The sequence below is a fragment of the Panicum hallii genome, chromosome 3 (genome assembly GCF_002211085.1).
Source record: "Panicum hallii strain FIL2 chromosome 3, PHallii_v3.1, whole genome shotgun sequence".
NCBI classification, from domain to species: Eukaryota; Viridiplantae; Streptophyta; class Magnoliopsida; order Poales; family Poaceae; genus Panicum; species Panicum hallii.
The window spans coordinates 24536136-24555482 of NC_038044.1; the positions used below are offsets into that span (position 1 = coordinate 24536136).

The 19347-nt window shown below is 46.2% G+C and overlaps 1 protein-coding gene across 1 annotated transcript; it reads right to left on the minus strand.

Moving 5' to 3' along the window:
- Positions 1-4841: 4841 nt before the first annotated feature.
- On the minus strand, positions 4842-5351 carry LOC112885369. Its single transcript, XM_025951001.1, has one exon. The coding sequence runs from the start codon at positions 5349-5351 to the stop codon at positions 4842-4844; it is 510 nt and encodes a 169-aa protein (XP_025806786.1).
- Between the last annotated feature and the right edge of the window lie 13996 nt (positions 5352-19347).

The window sequence follows — 19347 nt, forward strand, 5'->3', positions numbered from 1 at the left end:
ATTAAGAAGATTCTATGAATCAGGGCAAACCTTGGGGTAGCCTTGGTTGTGGAGGAGAACACGCGGAAAGTGAATTCCCGCGGTGAATAGGATTGGCGACGAGAAGTACTCGACGGTGACGAGATTCCGTGGGTGACGAAGAAGTTTGTCGGGAAGGGTTGCCGTGGGTGGAAGATGGCCGAAGGAGTAGTCTTCGTGGTGACTCGTGGTGATAGCGGTTGAGCGAGCCACGAGGGATAAGAACTGTTGGATGTCGTGGACCCTGGGACGAGACGATAGAGCCGGATTGGTTCGCTAGGACAACTCCTCCGCGAACCTCCAGGGTCCAACTGCTCACGAGCTAAGTCTTCTTTTGCTCACGCACGGGTGCCACTGATACACGGCCGGCACACCCGCGTAGCTCCCTGCAGGACTGCCATGCTTGGTTGCATGGAGGCTCCTCCGAGCTCGTCACACCTAACTGCCGCCTTCGCTCCACCGCTTCTTCTTTCGACTCGCCATGCTACACTCCCAACTCCGCCTTCGCGAGGACCGTGGTCTGCTTGCATTAAGGCCGTGCCTTTCGTTGCCCTCTCCTCGACGGCCTCCGATCAATGCATTGCACATCACCGCAGTTGGCATCACTTCTCCCGCGGCCAACATTTCGTCGAACACCTTAACTGCATTTTCGATACGGCCACTCCTGCACCACCAAAGATCACCGTGGCGTAGTCAGGGTCGACGCCAGCGTGTTCCCGCTTCTCGCGCAGAAGCCCCGCTACGCACCGCCGGTCCTTGCGCAGGGGCTCGGCGTCGCTTGCTTCGGCCTTGCCACATTGCTCCCGCGCATGCTTGAACCGCGTGCGTCCTTGGCCCGCATGGCGCTGCTGCTCACGCGTCTGAATCCGCTCTGCGCGCCACTGCTTGCTCCGGGCCGTTCGCCTCCGCTCGGGTCCTGCTCTTGCGCTCACATGCCTACGCCGCCTGCATCTGTGCCGTGCTTGCTCCGGCCGCCCAACACCTGCACACACTGCTAGCTTCCGCGCGTCACTACGTGCACGCTCGCGCGACCCGCTCGGCGCCGCCCACGTTCCTGCCGCTCCAGCACCTGCACCGGCTCTCCAGCACACGAGCTCCTGCATCGCCTAAACCATGTCGCTCCCGCTCTCGTGCTCGCTTGACGCCAGTGCCCGCACACGCCTGTTCCCGCGTCGCGCGCACTCACTCCGAGCCGCAAACGCACGCCTACCCTGGCCCAGTGCTACTGCTCCACCTCTGCACTCCGCGCTGCATGCCGCCAGCACCTGCGTCGCGCCCAAGCCAAGCCGTACGCCAACGCTTGCTCCACGCCTCCCATGCGCCCTGCACTGGTGCTGCCTATGCCGCGCCTACGCACGCCCGTGTCCATGCTCCAGCGACACCTGAGTCATCCTACGTCAGCTTGCTCCTGCGCAGCGCCCGCCCTGCGCGCTCCACGCTCGCCCGCGCGCCTGGCCTGCCTCCGTTCGCTTGCGCCACACGCGCCTCCGGCCCTGCGTCAGCCGAGCCGTCGCAGCCGCACGCCACCAGCGCGCCTTCGCCCGCTGCGTGCACGCGCTCGCTCCCGCGTGCCTCCGCCCGCCGCGTGCGCTCCGTCCTGGCCGCCAGCCCGCCGTCGGCGCCTTGCTCCTGGGCCCGCCTGCGCCGCGCCTCCCCGCACGCCAGGCCGCCTGGAGCCGCTCGCCAGCCGCGCGTCTCGCGCCAGCCGCGAGCCGCCGCTCCTCCCGCGGCCGGCCGCCTGAGCCGCGTGCGCTCGCACGCGTCTGCGCCGAGCCGCGCCGCCGGCCACGCAGCGCTCCAGCTGCTGCAGCCCGCGCCTGCCCCTGCGGCTGCCGCCCCAAGCTCCTGGATCCCGAGCGCGTGTGAGAGAAAAGCCCCATGGCACCCCTGTGCCGAACCTGTGGAGGAGGAGAGAGAGAGGGAAAAAATGGATAAGGAGGAGACTGTACTGCCGATGGGGAGAAAAAGGAAGGCACCAGGAAAGGGAAAGCTGAGAAGGAGAAGTGAGACTCTTCCAAGGACTTGTGCGCAAATACAGAAAATTGCAAGGGCCTGTCTGTAAAACAAGATTTCCCATTGATTTAAAACCCTAATGAAGAAATGCCCAAAATGAAAGTTGGAGAGTTTTTCAAACTCTACAACATTACTTTAGGGCCCAAGTTCAAAAACTCAAAACTTATATTTTTATACGTGAATCTTTGAACAAAAGTCGGATTTGAATTGCTTTTGTCCTAAAGAGCATAATTTTATAAAATTCAGGATCTAAATGCAAGCATTTATGACACGTCATGATGACGGGATAGACTCGTCATAATGATTGGATAGACATGTCATGATGACTTGCACTTTTACACTTTAGTCCTGAGTAAATTTAAAAGTTACTTTTGTAAATCAAATACTTGCATAAAAGGACTTGTACTTTTATAAAATTACACAAATATCCTTATTTTCACCACTTTACCCAAAATTTTTACACACTTCAACACACACATTTCAAATACAACTTTCAAATAAACCTACATTTTTACAAGAGATAACATAAGAAAAACATGTTACCCAAAACCACCTTTCACTTATTTCGAAATTATCCTTCTCCAAATACATTTTGCAAAAACAACCCTAGGTTTTTCTGTAATTACAAAATATCCCTTTTTACTTGCACTTTAAATTTTCAAAAGCTTCACACAAACATACATGAGCTTTATACTAACAAACACATATTTCACACTAACAAAATATATGTCTAGCATTACAAATACGCGAACTGTCACAGCAAACACATCTGGGCACTTGTGGTGGTGCATTTGGGCACGGCTAGGCATAACGACGGTGAGGGCGGCTCGGCACGATGGCATCGCCGGTGTGCAGCATTCCGTGCGCTGCGGGCTGCCAAAAACTACGAGATCCGGCGCAAAGGGACCAGGAGGAGAGAGTGAAGCTCACCGAGGGCTTGGGCTGGGACAGAACGCGCGGATGATGACCGGCGGAGTGGTTCTGCGGCGGAGGCGAGTCGGGTTCTCGCGGGCCGGCGGCTACAGACGGGCTCCGACGTTCTGGTCACCTTGGATCACTTCAGGGGTCGCCTGCGAAGGTGCAAAGGGGGTCAGCTTGACCTGTGGCCTACCGGCAGCGACCAATTGCTCGGGGGTGGCTTACGGCTTACCGAAATCCGAGCGGCGGAAGGGGCAGTGCAGGGGGCTCGGGGAGGTTGGGGGTGCAGAGGCAGCTTAGGGTGGCCCAAGGGGCGGCTGCGGATAAGAAAACAGGGGGGGTTGGCCGCCTCGGCGTGCGGGTCAGCTGAACAATGGAGCTTCCGCTCCTCACGGGGTCGTTGCGGCTCGTCCCAATCCGAGAGTGGGCACACTTCTAGAAGGATCCAGGCGGGGGACTAGGCTAGCATGCGGCTCGGGCTGGGTGCGGCGAATGGGGAGAGGGCCCGGGGTGCGGCGGAGCGGGCCACGGGCAGCGACCGAGCGGCCGGGCCAGCGGGAAAGAAAACAGAGGAGGGGCGTCGAGCACTGGAAGGAAGAAGAAAGGGGGAAGGAGGCGCTGATGTGTGGGGTCGCTGCGCCGGAGAGAGGGAGAGGAAGAGAGACGCGCTCGGGCTAAGGACGGGGAGAGCTGGGCCGGGCGTGGCCCACGCGGGGAGAAGGAGAAAGAGGAGAGGGGAGTGGGAATGGGCCGCTGGGGAAAAGAAGGCCGGCCTATGAGGGAGGAGGGGGAGGTTGGGCTGCAGCAAAAGAAGAGGATGGGCTGCCGGGCTGTCTCCTCTTTTTCTCCCTCCTTTTCCTTTCTTTTCTAAACTAACTCAAATCAATTTGAATCCAAATGGAATTTTAATTCAACCTCAACTATTCAACCAAACAAAAGAAATGCACCAGCATCAATGCACAAACATATTGATCCTAGAATAAATTTTAATTACTTGTGATATAAAATTAATTTAAATGCCAGATAAATCAAGAAAACCTTAGAAATTTTATTCAAGCCAAAATAAATTCATTAAGAATTTAGGAAAATTACATTAGGGTGTTTGTGACACCCTAGGTGTCAAATTGTACCATAATAGGTTATGAAATGTAATGCGTGTGTTGAAATGTATAAGGTTGGATGTATTTGTAGAAATAAGACCTAGTGTAAAGAGTATGTGTTTGCTATGGTGTTTATGTGTAGTACAAATAATTAAGAGTACAGTTGTAATTTCTATAGAATATAGGTCCTTGAGTGCTGATTAAGTGTAATAGATATGCTAGATCACATGAAAAATGGGTTTTTGTGTGGAAAACGAGGACCTAAGTGTAATTAGTGCAAAATATGGGTCCTTTTATGCAAACTAAGTAGAGTATAAAAGGGATTTCTAAAAAGTTTACTTAGGACTAAACTGCAAGAATGCTAGTCATCATGACAGTCATGAAAACTTTTATATAGGTCCAAATTTTTGACCAAATCCTTTTTGGGTAAGGACAAGGTAATTTAAATTTTACCTTTGTTCGAAATTCAACTTGTAATGCTGCAAGCTTCGGGTTCTTAAACTTGAGCCCTAAAACAATGTTGTAGGGCTTGAAAAGTTCTACAACTTTCGTTTTGGGCATCCTTTCATTAGATCTTTGTATCGTTGGGAAAATTAGTTTACCGTAGAGTCCCTGTGTTTCTTCAGTTTTACAAAAAGGTCCCTGGGAAAATCCCCTTTCTCTTCCTCCTCCAGCGCCGCTCTGCTCTCTGCTCTGCAGCCGCCGCTGTCCGGCCGCCCTTCGCCACCTCCTGCTGCACGTTCCAGTGCGCTTTAATTTTCTCCGCAGGCAGCTGTGCTGTTTCCCCATCGTTCAAACCTGCACTGTGACCTTATCCTCACCCTGCGCATGGCACCAGGTCTTCTGCCATTTGCAGTGCTGCTGCAGTGCCTCCGTCGCCACTCGCCCCACGCCACCTCCCTCCAGCGCGCCCTCCTGTCCGCCGCTGCCGCGGCCTTCTCCTCCCCAAGCTGCTTCACCGCGGAGGACCGCCTCCACTGGAAATCCCCTACCTCCCGACGCCCTCAATCCCTCCCCTCGTTCTGCCTCGCTGCCGCTCCTCTTGCGCCAGGCCGCCGCCCCTGCTCTCCCCCAAACAGGAGCTGCGCTGCCCCTGCCCTTTTCCCCAAACCGAAGCTGCACCGCCCCTGTTCCTCCAGACCAAGACTGCACCGTCGTTTCCTGCCCGGCCGGCCAGAACAGCACGCGCCTGTAAGCTCTGTCTTCCCCAACGCCGATGTCTCCCTTGTGGCCCTTCTCCTCTCTTCCTAACCCCCAAAAGGAGTTCCTGGTGTGCTGCTCGACCTCCCCGACTGCCGGCATGGTCCCCTCCCATTGGAACCGAGCTCCCCAAGCGCCTCCTCTGTTCAAGCTCGCCTTGAGGACCTCGTGCAACAATTAAGACAAGCTCAGGGGGTTTTCTGCAAAGTCTACCCATAGGAACAGTAGAGTTTGAGGACCTCTGTGTAAGGGTACTTGTTATTTCATGTGAAGTGATGCTGCTGACTTGTAAAATCAATAGAAAATAGTAGGAAATTCCAAAAATTGCAAAACCAGTTTTGTTAGAAACTAGATTTTGAGCTCTACAACTTCTATTAAGTGAGTTTGATATGAAACCAAATAGTTTTGAATCTATGTTAAATCTAAGATAAGAGAGTGTAATATCCATAGCGCCTACATGTTAACTTTGTTGATCTTGATTTTTGGTATGCAATTTCTATAGATTAAATATGAATTGATATGAAATTTTCAAACCTAAGTTTGTTTTGTAATTTAAATTCTTTTAAGATGATCAATTCAATTTTTTTTATAGTAGAATTAGCTAAGTCTATTCAGTAAAGCTTATCTAATTAGATCTTTTGGTCAGAATCTTTTAAATATGCAATGGATCTGTGTTTAAATTTTCAAAACTTTATAACTTTAATTATCCAAGCTTCACATTCAAATTTGAATTTAATTTTGAGTATTTTAATTCTTGTTTTCAATTAAATCAATGCTATAGTCATGAGTTGAATGTTTATGATTCAAAGCTTAGGTTTCCTTTTTGTATCGTGAGTTCTTGAGTGTTAATCTTCTGGGTTGCAACTTATCGTAAAATAAAGTAAAAAGACTATACATTCTTTAATTTTATATTCTTGCATATCATATAGATCCGACTGCTTTCGCCGATGGTGTTTACGAGCTGATCGCGGACCAAGCCGTGGAAATTCCTACGGACCCCAAAGACGTCATCGAAAGTCTAACTGAAGCCCCGAACCAAAGTTCCGAAGATCTTAACTTTGCTGACTTCAGCCTCACCAGTAAAGGCAAGCCCCGTTGCACATCCCAATATTTCCAGTTATTACAATTCCATTATTATATTATATATCTTGCATTACGTCTAGGAGTTGAGATGAAACCCTAGTTGCATAAGATCTTAAGGAACCAATGTATTGTACCCGAGTCCATACCGTTTAGATGCTCTGCTAAATAGGACCGGTAAAAGTCGAGTGATTTCCTGTCACTCGCGCGATATAGGAGTTGTAATGTTTACATTCCTGTTATCACTATAAGGATGACGGACGGGAGTTTTATGAGGTCTCATGGTTGAGGTGATACCACGTCTGTGTTGTTGAAAGTGATAAGGTCGCGGTGTGTGCCGATCAGGGTTAAGCGTTTGAAAGTACTAACCACATGCCGCGAAATATGGTAAGTGGTAAGCCTAGTAGCCAATCGGCCCGAGGAGTGGACATACCTCCCACCACTCGTCTTGCTTCTTCTGGTTACTTATGTTCGACATGTGGGAATACGTGTTGCAAGGGCAACCAGTAGTACGGGTTTTGTAGTCGCGCTACAGACGTACGTCCTGCACGCTTTGGGTGTGCGTATGGTCCTGCAGTCGCTTGTGGTGGCTCTGATCCACAAGTCGGAATGAAAGGTAAACGGTTGCTTAGGAACGACTCTTTGGTGTTCCAAGTGTGTGAGTTAGGTTTACCTTGCAAGGTTAAATTCGATTCAGAATCGTCCGCCTCTCATGATGATTGAGACTACTTAATCCCTTTATCACACAGAGTAACAAGAGCAACATATATGATGAGTAATACTGATGGTTGAGATAAAGAGCTCTACCTTGCTTGCTTAGTTATAAGTGCTTATCTAGAATGGATAATTACATAGAACTTGAAAGCTAAAAGTTAAAAATAAGGATCTACTCTTAGTTGCTTTTCAGCTGAAACTAAACCCAGAACTATTATAAGCCTTCATAAGTCTAGTTATGGGCTAAAGTATACCCAATCCCGGGTAAGCCTTGCTGAGTATTAGTATACTCAGCCTTGCTAGTTATATGTTTTGCAGGTAATGTCTTGAAGACCCTACTCTTCCCTTGCCTTGGCCCTGTGCTCTTTCAGAAGGTTGGTCCGTGGAATGGGATCCGTCCTCGGCCAACATTGAGGATTCCGAGTGATGTCGTGCCCGGGCTTAGCATGACATCCATCTTGACGACGTGTTATAAATCATCGCGTATGTTTTCCGCTGCTAAAAATCATAGCTTAAACAGTTTGTATTGTTTTCTCTAAGTTTTAAACTTTGTACTACTTTTATAAACTCTTGTAATGTAATTTCCTGTTATGTAAATTGTGATGGTGATTGTATCTCTGGACTCACCTTCGTGTGAGGTAACCTTATTTGATCCTGTGTATCGGTGGTTTATCAGGACGTTACCCGACAGGCCAAGGGATTATATCGTTTGAAGCACGTTGGAGCCCTCTGGAGTGGACTCGCGTACTTGAGCCGGTATAATTCAGGTTGGTTCTGCCACAGTGTTACAAACCTACCCCCCTTACGGGAATCTCGTCCGGAGATTCGAATAGGCTAGCTAGCAAAGAGGTCGGGATATGTCTTCCTCAGCTCATCTTCTCGCTCGCAGGTAGCCTCATCCTCCGTGTGATGGCCCCACTGCACCGGCACATCTTGATCTTCTTGTTTCTGGTAACTCTCTCAGACGTCTCCAGAATCTTCACCGGATGCTCGGTGTAGGTCAGATCCTCCTGCACATCCAACCCTTCTAGCGGTGCTTCTTCTTCTGGCACCCTCAAGCACTTCTTCAGCTGAGACACATGGAAGACATCATGCACTCCTGAGAGACTGGGAGGTAACTCCAAACGATATGCCACCTCTCCTTTCCGTTCCAAAACCCTGAACGGACCAATGTATCGAGGGGCTAGCTTCCCTCTCACATTAAACCTGCGGATTCCTCTCATCAGCGAGACCTTCAGGTACACATAATCACCCACTGCAAAGGTCAGATCTCGATGACGAACATCCGCATAGCTCTTCTGACGAGTCTGTGCGATCCTCAGGTTCTCTCGCACCTGCCGTACCAGCTGTTCTGCCTCTTCAACAATATCCGGACCAAACACCTGCCTCTCGCCAATCTGATCCCAATACAGCGGAGTCCTGCACTTCCGACCATACAGGGTCTCGAAAGGAGACTTCTTTAGACTAGCCTGATAGCTGTTGTTGTACGAAAACTTTGCGTACGTCAGGCATTTATCCCAGCTGGTACCATACTGAATAGCGCAGGCTCGAAGCATATCCTCCAACACTTGGTTGGTTCTCTCTGTCTGTCCATCTGTCTGAGGATGATAAGCGGTACTGAAGTGCAGCTTCGTATCCAACGAATCATGCAACTGCTCCCAGAACCTGAAGTGAACTGAGACCCTCGATCAGATATAATCTTCTTCGGAACTGCATGCAGACAAACAATCATGGAAATGTACAACTCTGCAAGTCTAGCACCGGACTAAGTAGTGTTCACCGGGATGAAGTGAGCTACCTTCGTCAACCGGTCCACTACTACCCATATGGAGTTGTACCATTTCTGAGTACGAGGCAAGCCAACGATGAAGTCCATGGTGATCTCCTCCCATTTCCACACTGGAATCTTCAACGGCTGCAATAGACCTGCTGGCCTCTGATGCTCTGCCTTGACACGCTGACAAGTGTCACAAATGGCCACGTACTCTGCAACGAAACGCTTCATCCCGTACCACCAGAATCGTTCCTTCAGGTCGTAATACATCTTCATGCTGCCAGGATGGATAGAATATGCTGTATCATGAGCCTCACTCAGGATCAGCTTCCTAAGATCCTTCACATCCGGCACACATATCCGACCCTTGTACCACAAGGTACCTTGATCATCCTCTCTGAAATGAGGGGCCTTGCCAATCTTGAGCAACTCACGAATCTCCTGCAGCTTCTTATCATCTTTCTGATGCTGCCTAATCTCTGCCTCTAGAGTGGGCTCTGCCTCGAATGCTGCACTCGAAGTGTGATGCAAGAAACCCAAACTCAGCTGCTCAAACTCCTCACATAACTCCTGGGGCATCTGAAAAGCCACGGCCATGTTGACATAACTCTTCCTGCTTAGAGCATCTGCCACAACATTAGCCTTACCCGGATGATAGTGAATCTCCAGGTCATAATCCTTGACTAGCTCTAGCCATCTTCTCCGCCGCATGTTCAGCTCACTCTACGTGAAAATGTACTTGAGGCTCTTGTGATCAGTGTAAATGTCACACTGCTGCCCAAACAAGTAATGCCTCCATATCTTCAGAGCATGCACAACTGCGGCCAACTCCAGATCATGAGTGGGATAATTTAGCTCGTGCCGGCGTAACTGTCGTGAAGCATAAGCTATAACTCTGCCTTCCTGCATTAGGACGCAACCAAGACCATCCCTCGAAGCATCACAATATACTGTGAACCTCTTGCTCTGGTCTGGCAGAGTAAGGACTGGCGCCGTAGTCAACCTCTTCTTCAGCTCCTCGAAGGACTTTTGACGCTCATGAGTCCAAGAGAAATCCACACCCTTCTCCAGCAAGGAAGTCAAAGGCTTCGCAATCTTGGAGAAATTCTCAATGAACCTCCGATAATACCCTGCTAAGCCCAGAAAGGAACGAATTTTCTTCACCGTCTGCGGTATTTTCCACTCGAGCACATCCTTCACCTTGCTCGGATCTACCACGATGCCTCCCTTGGAGATGATATGACCGAGGAAAGGAACCTAATCAATCCAGAATTCGCACTTGCTGAGCTTGGCATACAGCTTGTGCTCTCTGAGCCTCTGCAACATAGCCTCAGATGTTTCTCATGCTCTGCTTCTGACTTGGAATATACCAGGATATCATCAATGAATATCACCACAAAGGTGTCCAGATAATCCATGAAAACCTTGTTCATCAGATGCATGAAGAAAGCCAGAGCATTGGTCAGGCCGAAGGACATGACCGTATACTCGTATAGCCCATACTTGCAGGTGAATGCCGTCTTCGGAATATCCTCGGGATGAATCTTCAGCTGATGATAACCCGAACGCAGATCAATCTTCGAGAACACACAAGAAATCCTGAAGCTGACCGAAGAGATCCTCAATACGGGGCAATGGATGCTTGTTCTTGATGGTGACTGCATTCAGATCCCGATAATCGATGCACATCCTCTTCGCACCATCCTTCTTCTCTACGAGCAAGACAGGAAAAGCCCAAGGAGAGAAGCTGCGATGGATATAGCCCTTGGCTAGCAACTCATCGATGGTCTTCTTGACTTCCTCGTGCTCAACGGGTGCCATACGATAGGGCCGCTTAGCAATAGGAGCTGTGCCAGGCAAGAGATCAATAGAAAACTCGATGTCGCGATCAGGCGGCATACCTGGCAAATCATCCAAAAAGACATCCGGGAATTCAGACACCATGCGAATACCATCCGTGGGTCTAGCCTCCATCTGACAAAGAATTCCGGAAGGCTCCGAAGCACTGACCGTGACCTCCTGTCCATCTGGTGCTGACAAGTGGACAGTCCTCTGAGCACAATCAATCTTGACACCCCATCTAACAAGGGTCTCCATTCCCAAGATCACATCGATAGCCTTGGTGTCTAGCACCATGAGATTAGCACTGAACTCTACCCCCCTTATGACAACACTAACTCTGGAACAGAAGATATGAGACCTCAACTGCCCTCCCGGTAAAGATACTAACATGCCCCTCTTTAATGTGCTAGTATGAATGCCATGATGCTCAACAAAAGACCAAGTAATGAAGGAATGCGTAGCACCAGTATTGAAAAGCACTGTAGCAGGGTGAGCATTGACCATGAACGTACCAATAACTCCGTTGGGAGCCTCGGTCGCTGACTCAGCCGTCACGTGGTTCACCCTGCCCTGGGATGGCGCCTTGGGCTGAGCTGGGCGCCCCTACTGTCCCGACTGCGCCTTCTGAGGACAGACGCTGGCGTAGTGTGTGGCAGAACCAACTTGAATTATACCGGCTCAAGTATGCGAGTCCTCTCTTGAGGGCTACCTCGTGCTTCAAACGGTATAATACCTTGGCCTGTCGGGTAACGTCCCGATAAACCACCGAATGCAGGATCAAACAAGGTACCTTGCACGAAGGCGAGTCCAGAGATATAAAAGCCATTACACTTTACACCACAGGCAGTTATATTACAAAAGTACACCAAACATCATCAGTTCCCAGTGAAGGGAAATTATTACAAAACAGGTTTAAGTTTTTAAGTCAAAGCAGCGGAGTTTAAAAGTGTAGACAATGTACACGTCGTTAATACAGATATTATGCTAGCCCTGCCATAATATCACTCGGCGGAATCTCTGTTGGCCGGGGATGGATCCCACTCCACGGACCAACCATCAGGCAAGGGGTAGGGCCACGGTGTAATGAATGCTGGCTCATCAGGGAGATTACCTGAAGTAAATCAACAAAAGCAAGGCTGAGTATACTAATACTCAGCAAGACTTACCCGCTCATGGTATACTTAGCCATGTATCTAGACTTATGCAGGTTTTTCAGGTTTTGGTAGAGTTTTCAGCTGAAAAGCAACAAAGAGTAGATCCTTATTTCCAACTTTTAGCTTTCAGATTCTAGTTGATTAACCATTCTAGGTAAGCACCTATAACTACTCACACATGGTAGAATCTTTAATCAAACATCATCTTTGATAGTCACAAAGTTACTCTTGTTACTCTATGTGGTAAAGGGATCAAACGGTCTCAACCATCATGAGAAGTGGACGATTCTGAATCGAATTCAACCTTGCAAGGGTAAACCTAACACACACGCTTGGAACACCAAAGGGTCGTTCCGAAGCAACCGTTTGCCTTTCATTCCGACTCGTGGATCAGATCCACCACAAGCGACTGTAGGACCATACGCACTTCCAAAGTGCAGGACGTACGTCTGTAGCGCGACTACAAAACCCGTACTCCTGGTTGCCCAGCAAAACGTATTCCTACATGTCGAACAAAGTAACCAAAAGAAGCAAATACATGTGGTGGGGGGTATGTCCACTCCTCGGGCCGATTGGTTACTAGGCTTACCGCTTACCATATTTCACGGTATGTGGCTAGTACTTTCAAACGCTTAACCACCGCTACCACACCCTGCGACCTTATCAAGTTCCACGACACAGACGGGGTATCATCTCAACCATGATACCTCACAAAACTCCCGTCCGTTATCCTTATAATGATAACAGGAATATAAACATCACAATTCCTATATCGCGCGAGTGACAGGAAATCACTCGACTTCTACCGGTCCTATAAGCAGAGCAGCTATTCGGACTCAGTTCTAGTGTTCAATACATCGGTTCCTGGAATTATGCAACTAAGGTTTTTAAACAACTCCTAAGAACTTAATGCATAAAGATATAGATAAATAGTATAGTTTGCAGTGTAATAAAGTAGGGTTATGTCCGGGGCTTGCCTTCGCTGGTGGGGCTGGGGTTAGTCAAATTAATATCTTCCAAACCTTGGTTCGGGGCTTCAGAGAATTCCGCGACGAGACTTCCGGAATCTTCAGAACAAACTCCTTCTGGTTCCGGAATCAGCTGATAATCTCCGTCAGCGAGAGTGGTCGAGTCTATATGAGATGCAGAGTTTACAAGTTATGGAATGCATATACTTTTATGTTAATTCACAATAAAGTTGCAATCCAAACAAAAGAACATTACATTTCGACAATAACCTAACTACACTGCACTGGGCAGTCATTTATTGAGTATTAATTATTTTATCTAAATACATTAAATAGCTAAGTTAACCCTACTAAGTGTCTAGCTAGTGGCATGGGGCAACAGGTTGGGGGTGTTTCTAATAATTACATAAAATAACTTTACTTATTTATTCTATTAATTACTTACATAAACCTTAAGTTACTATTACATTATGAACTAAGTACATTATGTCTAATTTGTTTGACACCTAATTCTTGGTTGGAAATTTAATAACATGTTACAATATTAAAGAACAGTACCCTAAAATATTTTCATGATTTTTGGAGCATTTAACATCTATAAAAATTTATCATATAAGATGAACTATACATTATTTCTAATTAAACTTGTACATTAAGAAAATAATACTTAAATATTGGGATAATTATTTTTCTTCAATTCCACATGCTAAAAGAAAATTAACACCACTGGTTTCACAATTTTATCATTTTTCAATGAATTAATATGCATTTCTTAAGCCTATAAGTAACTAAATTTAACATTTAAATTAGATCATCAAACCTTCAGAAACTGAAATTTATCCCTTAAGTAAAGTTGTAGATCTTTACCTAAGGATTCCAACAAAATTTAGTTTACATTTTTATGATTTTTCCTCGAATTGATATAGAATTTCTAAGTTGACAGCATATAGAGTTTTTTAAATTCTACAACATTGTTTTAGGGCTTAGGTTCAGAAAATCAAAGTTTACAACTCTTTAAGTTAAGTTTATTAATAAAGGTAGAATTTGAATTACTTTTATCTTTATTCAAATAATTTGATCAAACCTTGGGTATGTTTACAAATTTTCCTGGAATGTCATGATTACTTGTATTTTTGCACATTAACCCTTAAGTAAATCTGAATTTTACTCTTATATTTCAATCATTTCACATGTAACCCTTATATACTTGTGTTAATTACACATAGGTCCTTAGTTTCATACAAAGCCTATTTCTCTTAGGTTTTACTTAACATTTGTACTTTTCCTTTCTATGGTCATTTGAATTTGACATTTAATAGCACTTTCACCCAATTCAACTCAAGTACTTATGGAATTCATAATTTACAAATACACCCCTAGTTCTCTGTACAACTCATATACACCTTAGCATGCATACAACTTACTAATACCTAGTGTCTATATTTCTAATTACCTGAATGTTACAGCCTTCCCCCCTTAAAAAGAATCTCGTCCCGAGATTCCGAAGCTGAACAGAATCGGATGATTAGATTTGGGGATTGGCTTGAAGGAAGTCTGGGAAATTTCGTTGAAGATAAGACTCTGTTTCCCAAGTCGCTTCTTCCTCGGTGTGATGATCCCATAAGATTTTGTACATCTTAACTGCCCTTCTTCTGGTGAGTCTTTCCTTGGTATCCAGGATTCGAAGAGGTTGTTCGATGTACGATAGATCGGGTTCAATCTCAATGGCACATGTCTCAACGATTTCCGTGGGTATTTTGACACACTTCTTAAGTTGAGAAACATGGAAGACATCATGAATAGCAGCCAATTGAGACGGAAGGCGAAGTTTGTAAGCCACTGGGCCACAAACATTGAGAATTTCAAAGGGTCCGACATATAAGAGGTGCTAACTTCCCTTTTATGCCGAAACGTTGGACACGTTTCGTAGGAGATACTCAGAGATAGACCAAATCCCCTACTTGAAATTGCAGAGGTTTTCTCCTCTTATCTGCGTAGCTTTTCTGTCTGGACTGAGCGGTTTTAAGATTAGATTGAATAACCTTAACCTTATCTTCAGCTTCAATGACTAGGTCTGGTCCGAAGATTTTGCGTTCACCGGTCTCAGACCAACTCAAAGGAGTTCGACATCTTCGACCGTATAACGCTTCAAAAGGAGCCATTTGAAGACTAGCTTGGTAACTGTTGTTATAAGAGAATTCAGCTATAGCAAGGCATTTGTCCCAACTTGTACCATAGTGAATAATACAAGCTCGGAGCATGTCGTCAAGAATTTGATTAACTCGCTCAGTCTGTCCATCCGTTTGAGGATGATACGCAGAGCTTCGTATCAGTTTGGATCCAAGAGCTGATTGTAACTGTTCCCAGAAGCGTGCAATGAACTGGGGTCCTCTATCAGAGATGATAGTTTTAGGAACACCGTGCAATCGAACGATTTGATCTAGATAGATCTCTGCATACTTCTTAGTTGAATAAGTGGTATGCACAGGAAGAAAATGAGCTATTTTTGTGAGTCTATCAATGATTACCCATATGGAGTCATGCTTTTGAGAGGTGTTGGGAAGACCGACAATAAAATCCATGCTAATGTCTTCCTATTTCCATGACAGAATGGGTAATGGCTGAAGTGTACCAGATGCCTTAAGATGACTGGCTTTGACTCTCTGGCACGTATCGTACTCGGATACATATTTAGCAATTTCTCTTTTCATTCTGGTCCACCAAAAATGTTGCCGTAGATCTTGATACATCTTGGTGCTACCAGGATGAACAGAGAATTTGGATAGATGGGCTTCATCAAGGATTTGTCTACGTAGTGAATGATCTTTAGGTACAACAATGTGGTTGTTGAACCATAGGACTCCTTGATGATCGGTGTGAAAACACTTATATTTGGCTTCTCCTAGAGATAGCTTTGATTTGATGATTTTGATACCCTCATCATGTAGTTGCGACATGATGATTCTATCTCGAAGAGTAGACTCAATGGATAGTAAATTCAGACTACCTTGAGAAATAATCTCTAAATTGAGTTTTCTCATCTGATGGCAGAGAGTGTCACTGAAAGTTGTTATGGATAAACAATGACAGTGTGCTTTGTGGCTAAGAGCATCCGCAACCACATTAGCTTTGCCTGGATGGTAGTGTACCTCAAGGTCATAGTCTTTAATCAATTCTAACCAACGCCTTTGCCTCATATTTAGGTCAACTTGAGTGAAAATATACTTGAGGCTCTTATGGTCAGTGTAGATATTACACTTAGCACCCATAAGATGATGTCTCCAGATCTTGAGAGCATGGATAACTGCGGCCAATTCAAGATCATGCGTTGGATAATTTTGCTCGTGAGTCCGGAGTGCTCGGGATGCATAAGCGATGACCCGGTTGTTTTGCATAAGGACACAACCAAGGCTAATTCCAGAAGCATCGCAATAGACATCAAAAGGTTGAGTGCTATCTGGCTGAGCTAGCACTGGAGCAGTTGTTAGGAGTTTTCTCAAAGTATGGAACGCTTTATCACATTTATCGTCCCAGCAGAATCTAACTTCTTTCTTTAATAGCTCAGTCATGGGTTTAGCTATTTTGGAAAAGTCTGGAATGAATCGGCGATAGTATCCCGCCAATCCAAGGAAACTTCAAATTTGATGGACTGAAGTTGGAGGTTTCCAGTCCATAACCTCCTGGACTTTGGTTGGATCAACCGATATGCCTTCACTAGAGATAGTATGTCCCAAAAATTTCACACTATCCAGCCAGAATTCACATTTCGAGAATTTGGCATAAAGGCGATGATCACGTAGTCATTGAAGAACGACACGTAAATGATTAGCATGGTCTTCTTTAGTTTTGGAGTATATTAGAATGTCATCAATGAAGACCACGACGAATTTGTCGAGTTCCGGCATGAATAATGAATTCATGAGATACATGAAATATGCCGGTGCATTAGTGAGTCCAAATGACATAACCAGATATTCATAAAGTCCATATCTGGTCGAGAAAACCATTTTTGGAATGTCACAAGGCCTAATCTTGATCTAATGATAACCAGAGCGTAAGTCAATCTTAGAGAAGATCTTAGCTCCGGCTAGCTGATCGAACAAAATGTAAATGCGGGGCAGAGGGTACTTATTTTTGATAGTAACCGCATTGAGTGGACGGTAATCGACACATAGCCTTAGGCTATCGTCTTTCTTCTTGACACAGAGAGCAGAACAACCCCAAGGTGAAGCACTTGGACGTATATAGCCCTTATCGAGAAGATCTTGGAGCTGGATTTTTAGTTCTGCTAATTCATTTGGGGGAATGCGATACGGCCTTTTTGAAATAGGAGCAGTGCCCGGTTGAAGTTCAATGATAAACTCGATGTCTCTATCTGGTGGCATTCCAGGCAAGTCGTCTGGAAAGACATCGGGATATTCACATACTATAGGAATATCCTTGACTTTGATATTTGTGATGGTATAAGTGCAAGGATGCAGACATTCTGGCTGAGGCAGGATAAGGGTGGTGATCCCATAGTATGGTGAATCAATTTCAACAACTCGGGAAGAAATATCTAGCCGCACTTGATGTTTAGTCATCCAGTCTGTCCCAAGTATAATATCAATACCCTCCAAACTTAGTAAAACCAAATCAGTTTTGATTTCTATGCTACCTAACTGAATTGGTACACTTTTAACCATTTGGTTGGAGGTGATTTTTCCTCCAGGGGTAGAGATTATATATGACCCATGGGTAGAACTAAAATCGAGTCTTATTCGGGTACCACAGTTGTTACTAATAAAGCTATGTGTTGCTCCTGAATCAAATAATGTAACAACTGTTTGTGGTGAATAGAGAATGTACCCGACATGACGGGAGCTCCATCAGGAAGTTCTGCCAGAGTGGTGAAATTAATCCGTCCTTGCCGGACTTGCATCACCGGTTTCTTGCCCTTGTTCTAGTTACCTTGAGTAGAGCTCTGCCCTTGATTAGGTTTCTTGGGCCGCGGACAATCTCGGATGAAATGATCCGCGCTTCCGCAATTGAAACAGCGATAATTGCTGCTTCTCTGTGGCACTTGTTGAACATTTGGCCGTGGGCCAGATGGTTGTGATTGTTGTGAGGGAACAGGAGGTCTATACCTTCCCTGCTGTTGGGGCGGCCTGAAAACCAATCTACCAGTTGGGGCATTCCGCTGCGGTGCTCTGAACGGTGTATTGGGAACAACCCGATACCTCGGTGATTGAGCACTCGAAGGTCCAGTAGGAGTCTTTCTTTTCTTCTCAGCATAATGTGCCATGATGCAATCTTCTTGAGTTAAGGCCATATTAACCAGCTCGCTGAAAGTATTTGCCCTCACAAGATTCAGGCGTTCCTTGAGCTTGGTATTAAGGCCTCGACGGAAACGATCTTGTTTCTTGGCATCATTATCCGCATGATATCCCGCATATTGACACAGATGATTGAAGTTCTGTGCATACTGCAGGACTGTACTAGTGCCTTGAGTAAGTGCCAAGAATTCATTCAACTTTCGCTCCAGCAATCCCTCAGGAATATAGTGTGCTCTAAAGGCTGCCCGAAACTCATCCCAGGTGATAACATGCCCTGCAGGTTGCATGGCATAGAAATTGTCCCACCAGATCCGAGCAGCACTTCGGAGTTGCTGGGCGGCAAAGGAAGCTTTGCTTGAGTCCGCACAAGGTATTGTCAATAGAGCGAACTTCGATTCAATGATATGGAGCCAAGCATCGGCATCCAAGGGTTCTTCAGCTTTACTGAAGAATGGAGGCTGGGTACTGATGAAATCCTGATAACTGGCCATGGGAGGATTGCGGTCATCACGACCTCCGCGGAACTGTTGATGTTGCTGGTTCAGTTGTGCTTGAACCAGCAAGTTGAGCAGCTCAGTTTGCCGATCCATAACCTCGGCAAGGTTAGGAGGTGGTGGTGGTGGTTGTTGAGAACCGCTAGCCTAATCTGCCCGGAAACCTTCCGGGGTTCCGCGCGTGGCTCCAACCATCTGAAATAAAGGAGATGTCCATCATTAACCATATAGCCTTACTCCCAATTTCAGAAAATATATGACTTAGATAAACAATGCATACACTCCATTCAATCATCTCATTTCAGAATCATAAGGATAGTGAACAAGATGATAAAACAGGAAACTTATTTTATTACACTACTTCTGATCGTTCTCCACATCACACATCCGAAAGATCCCTACGCAAGCCATCTATGTTACAACAAATGGCATAAGATCTAGCTAAATTACATACTATCTAAGTTATTACACTCCCCACAAGTTACATCTAGCTAGTCGACGATTTACGAAACTAGAAATCGTCGAAGTTGCCTATAGACGACTGACTGCCAGAGGGAGAGTGATAGGGACTAAAAACAAGATCCCCATGCTCAGAGTCAATCTCTGAAACACCCTCAATCTCTTCTGGATCTTCTTCTTCTTCTTCAGGTATTATGGGTATAGCGGGAAGTATCGGTTGCTGCTGCATGTCCTCAATGTGAGCCTGAGCATCATCAGCTTCAAGTATCAGATCATGAATTTGTGCCTGTAGGAACTC

Coding starts and splice junctions, on each gene's coding strand:
- LOC112885369 (XM_025951001.1), bottom strand. CDS start 5,351: ATGCCGGCAGTCGGGGAGGTCGAGCAGCACACCAGGAACTCCTTTTGG.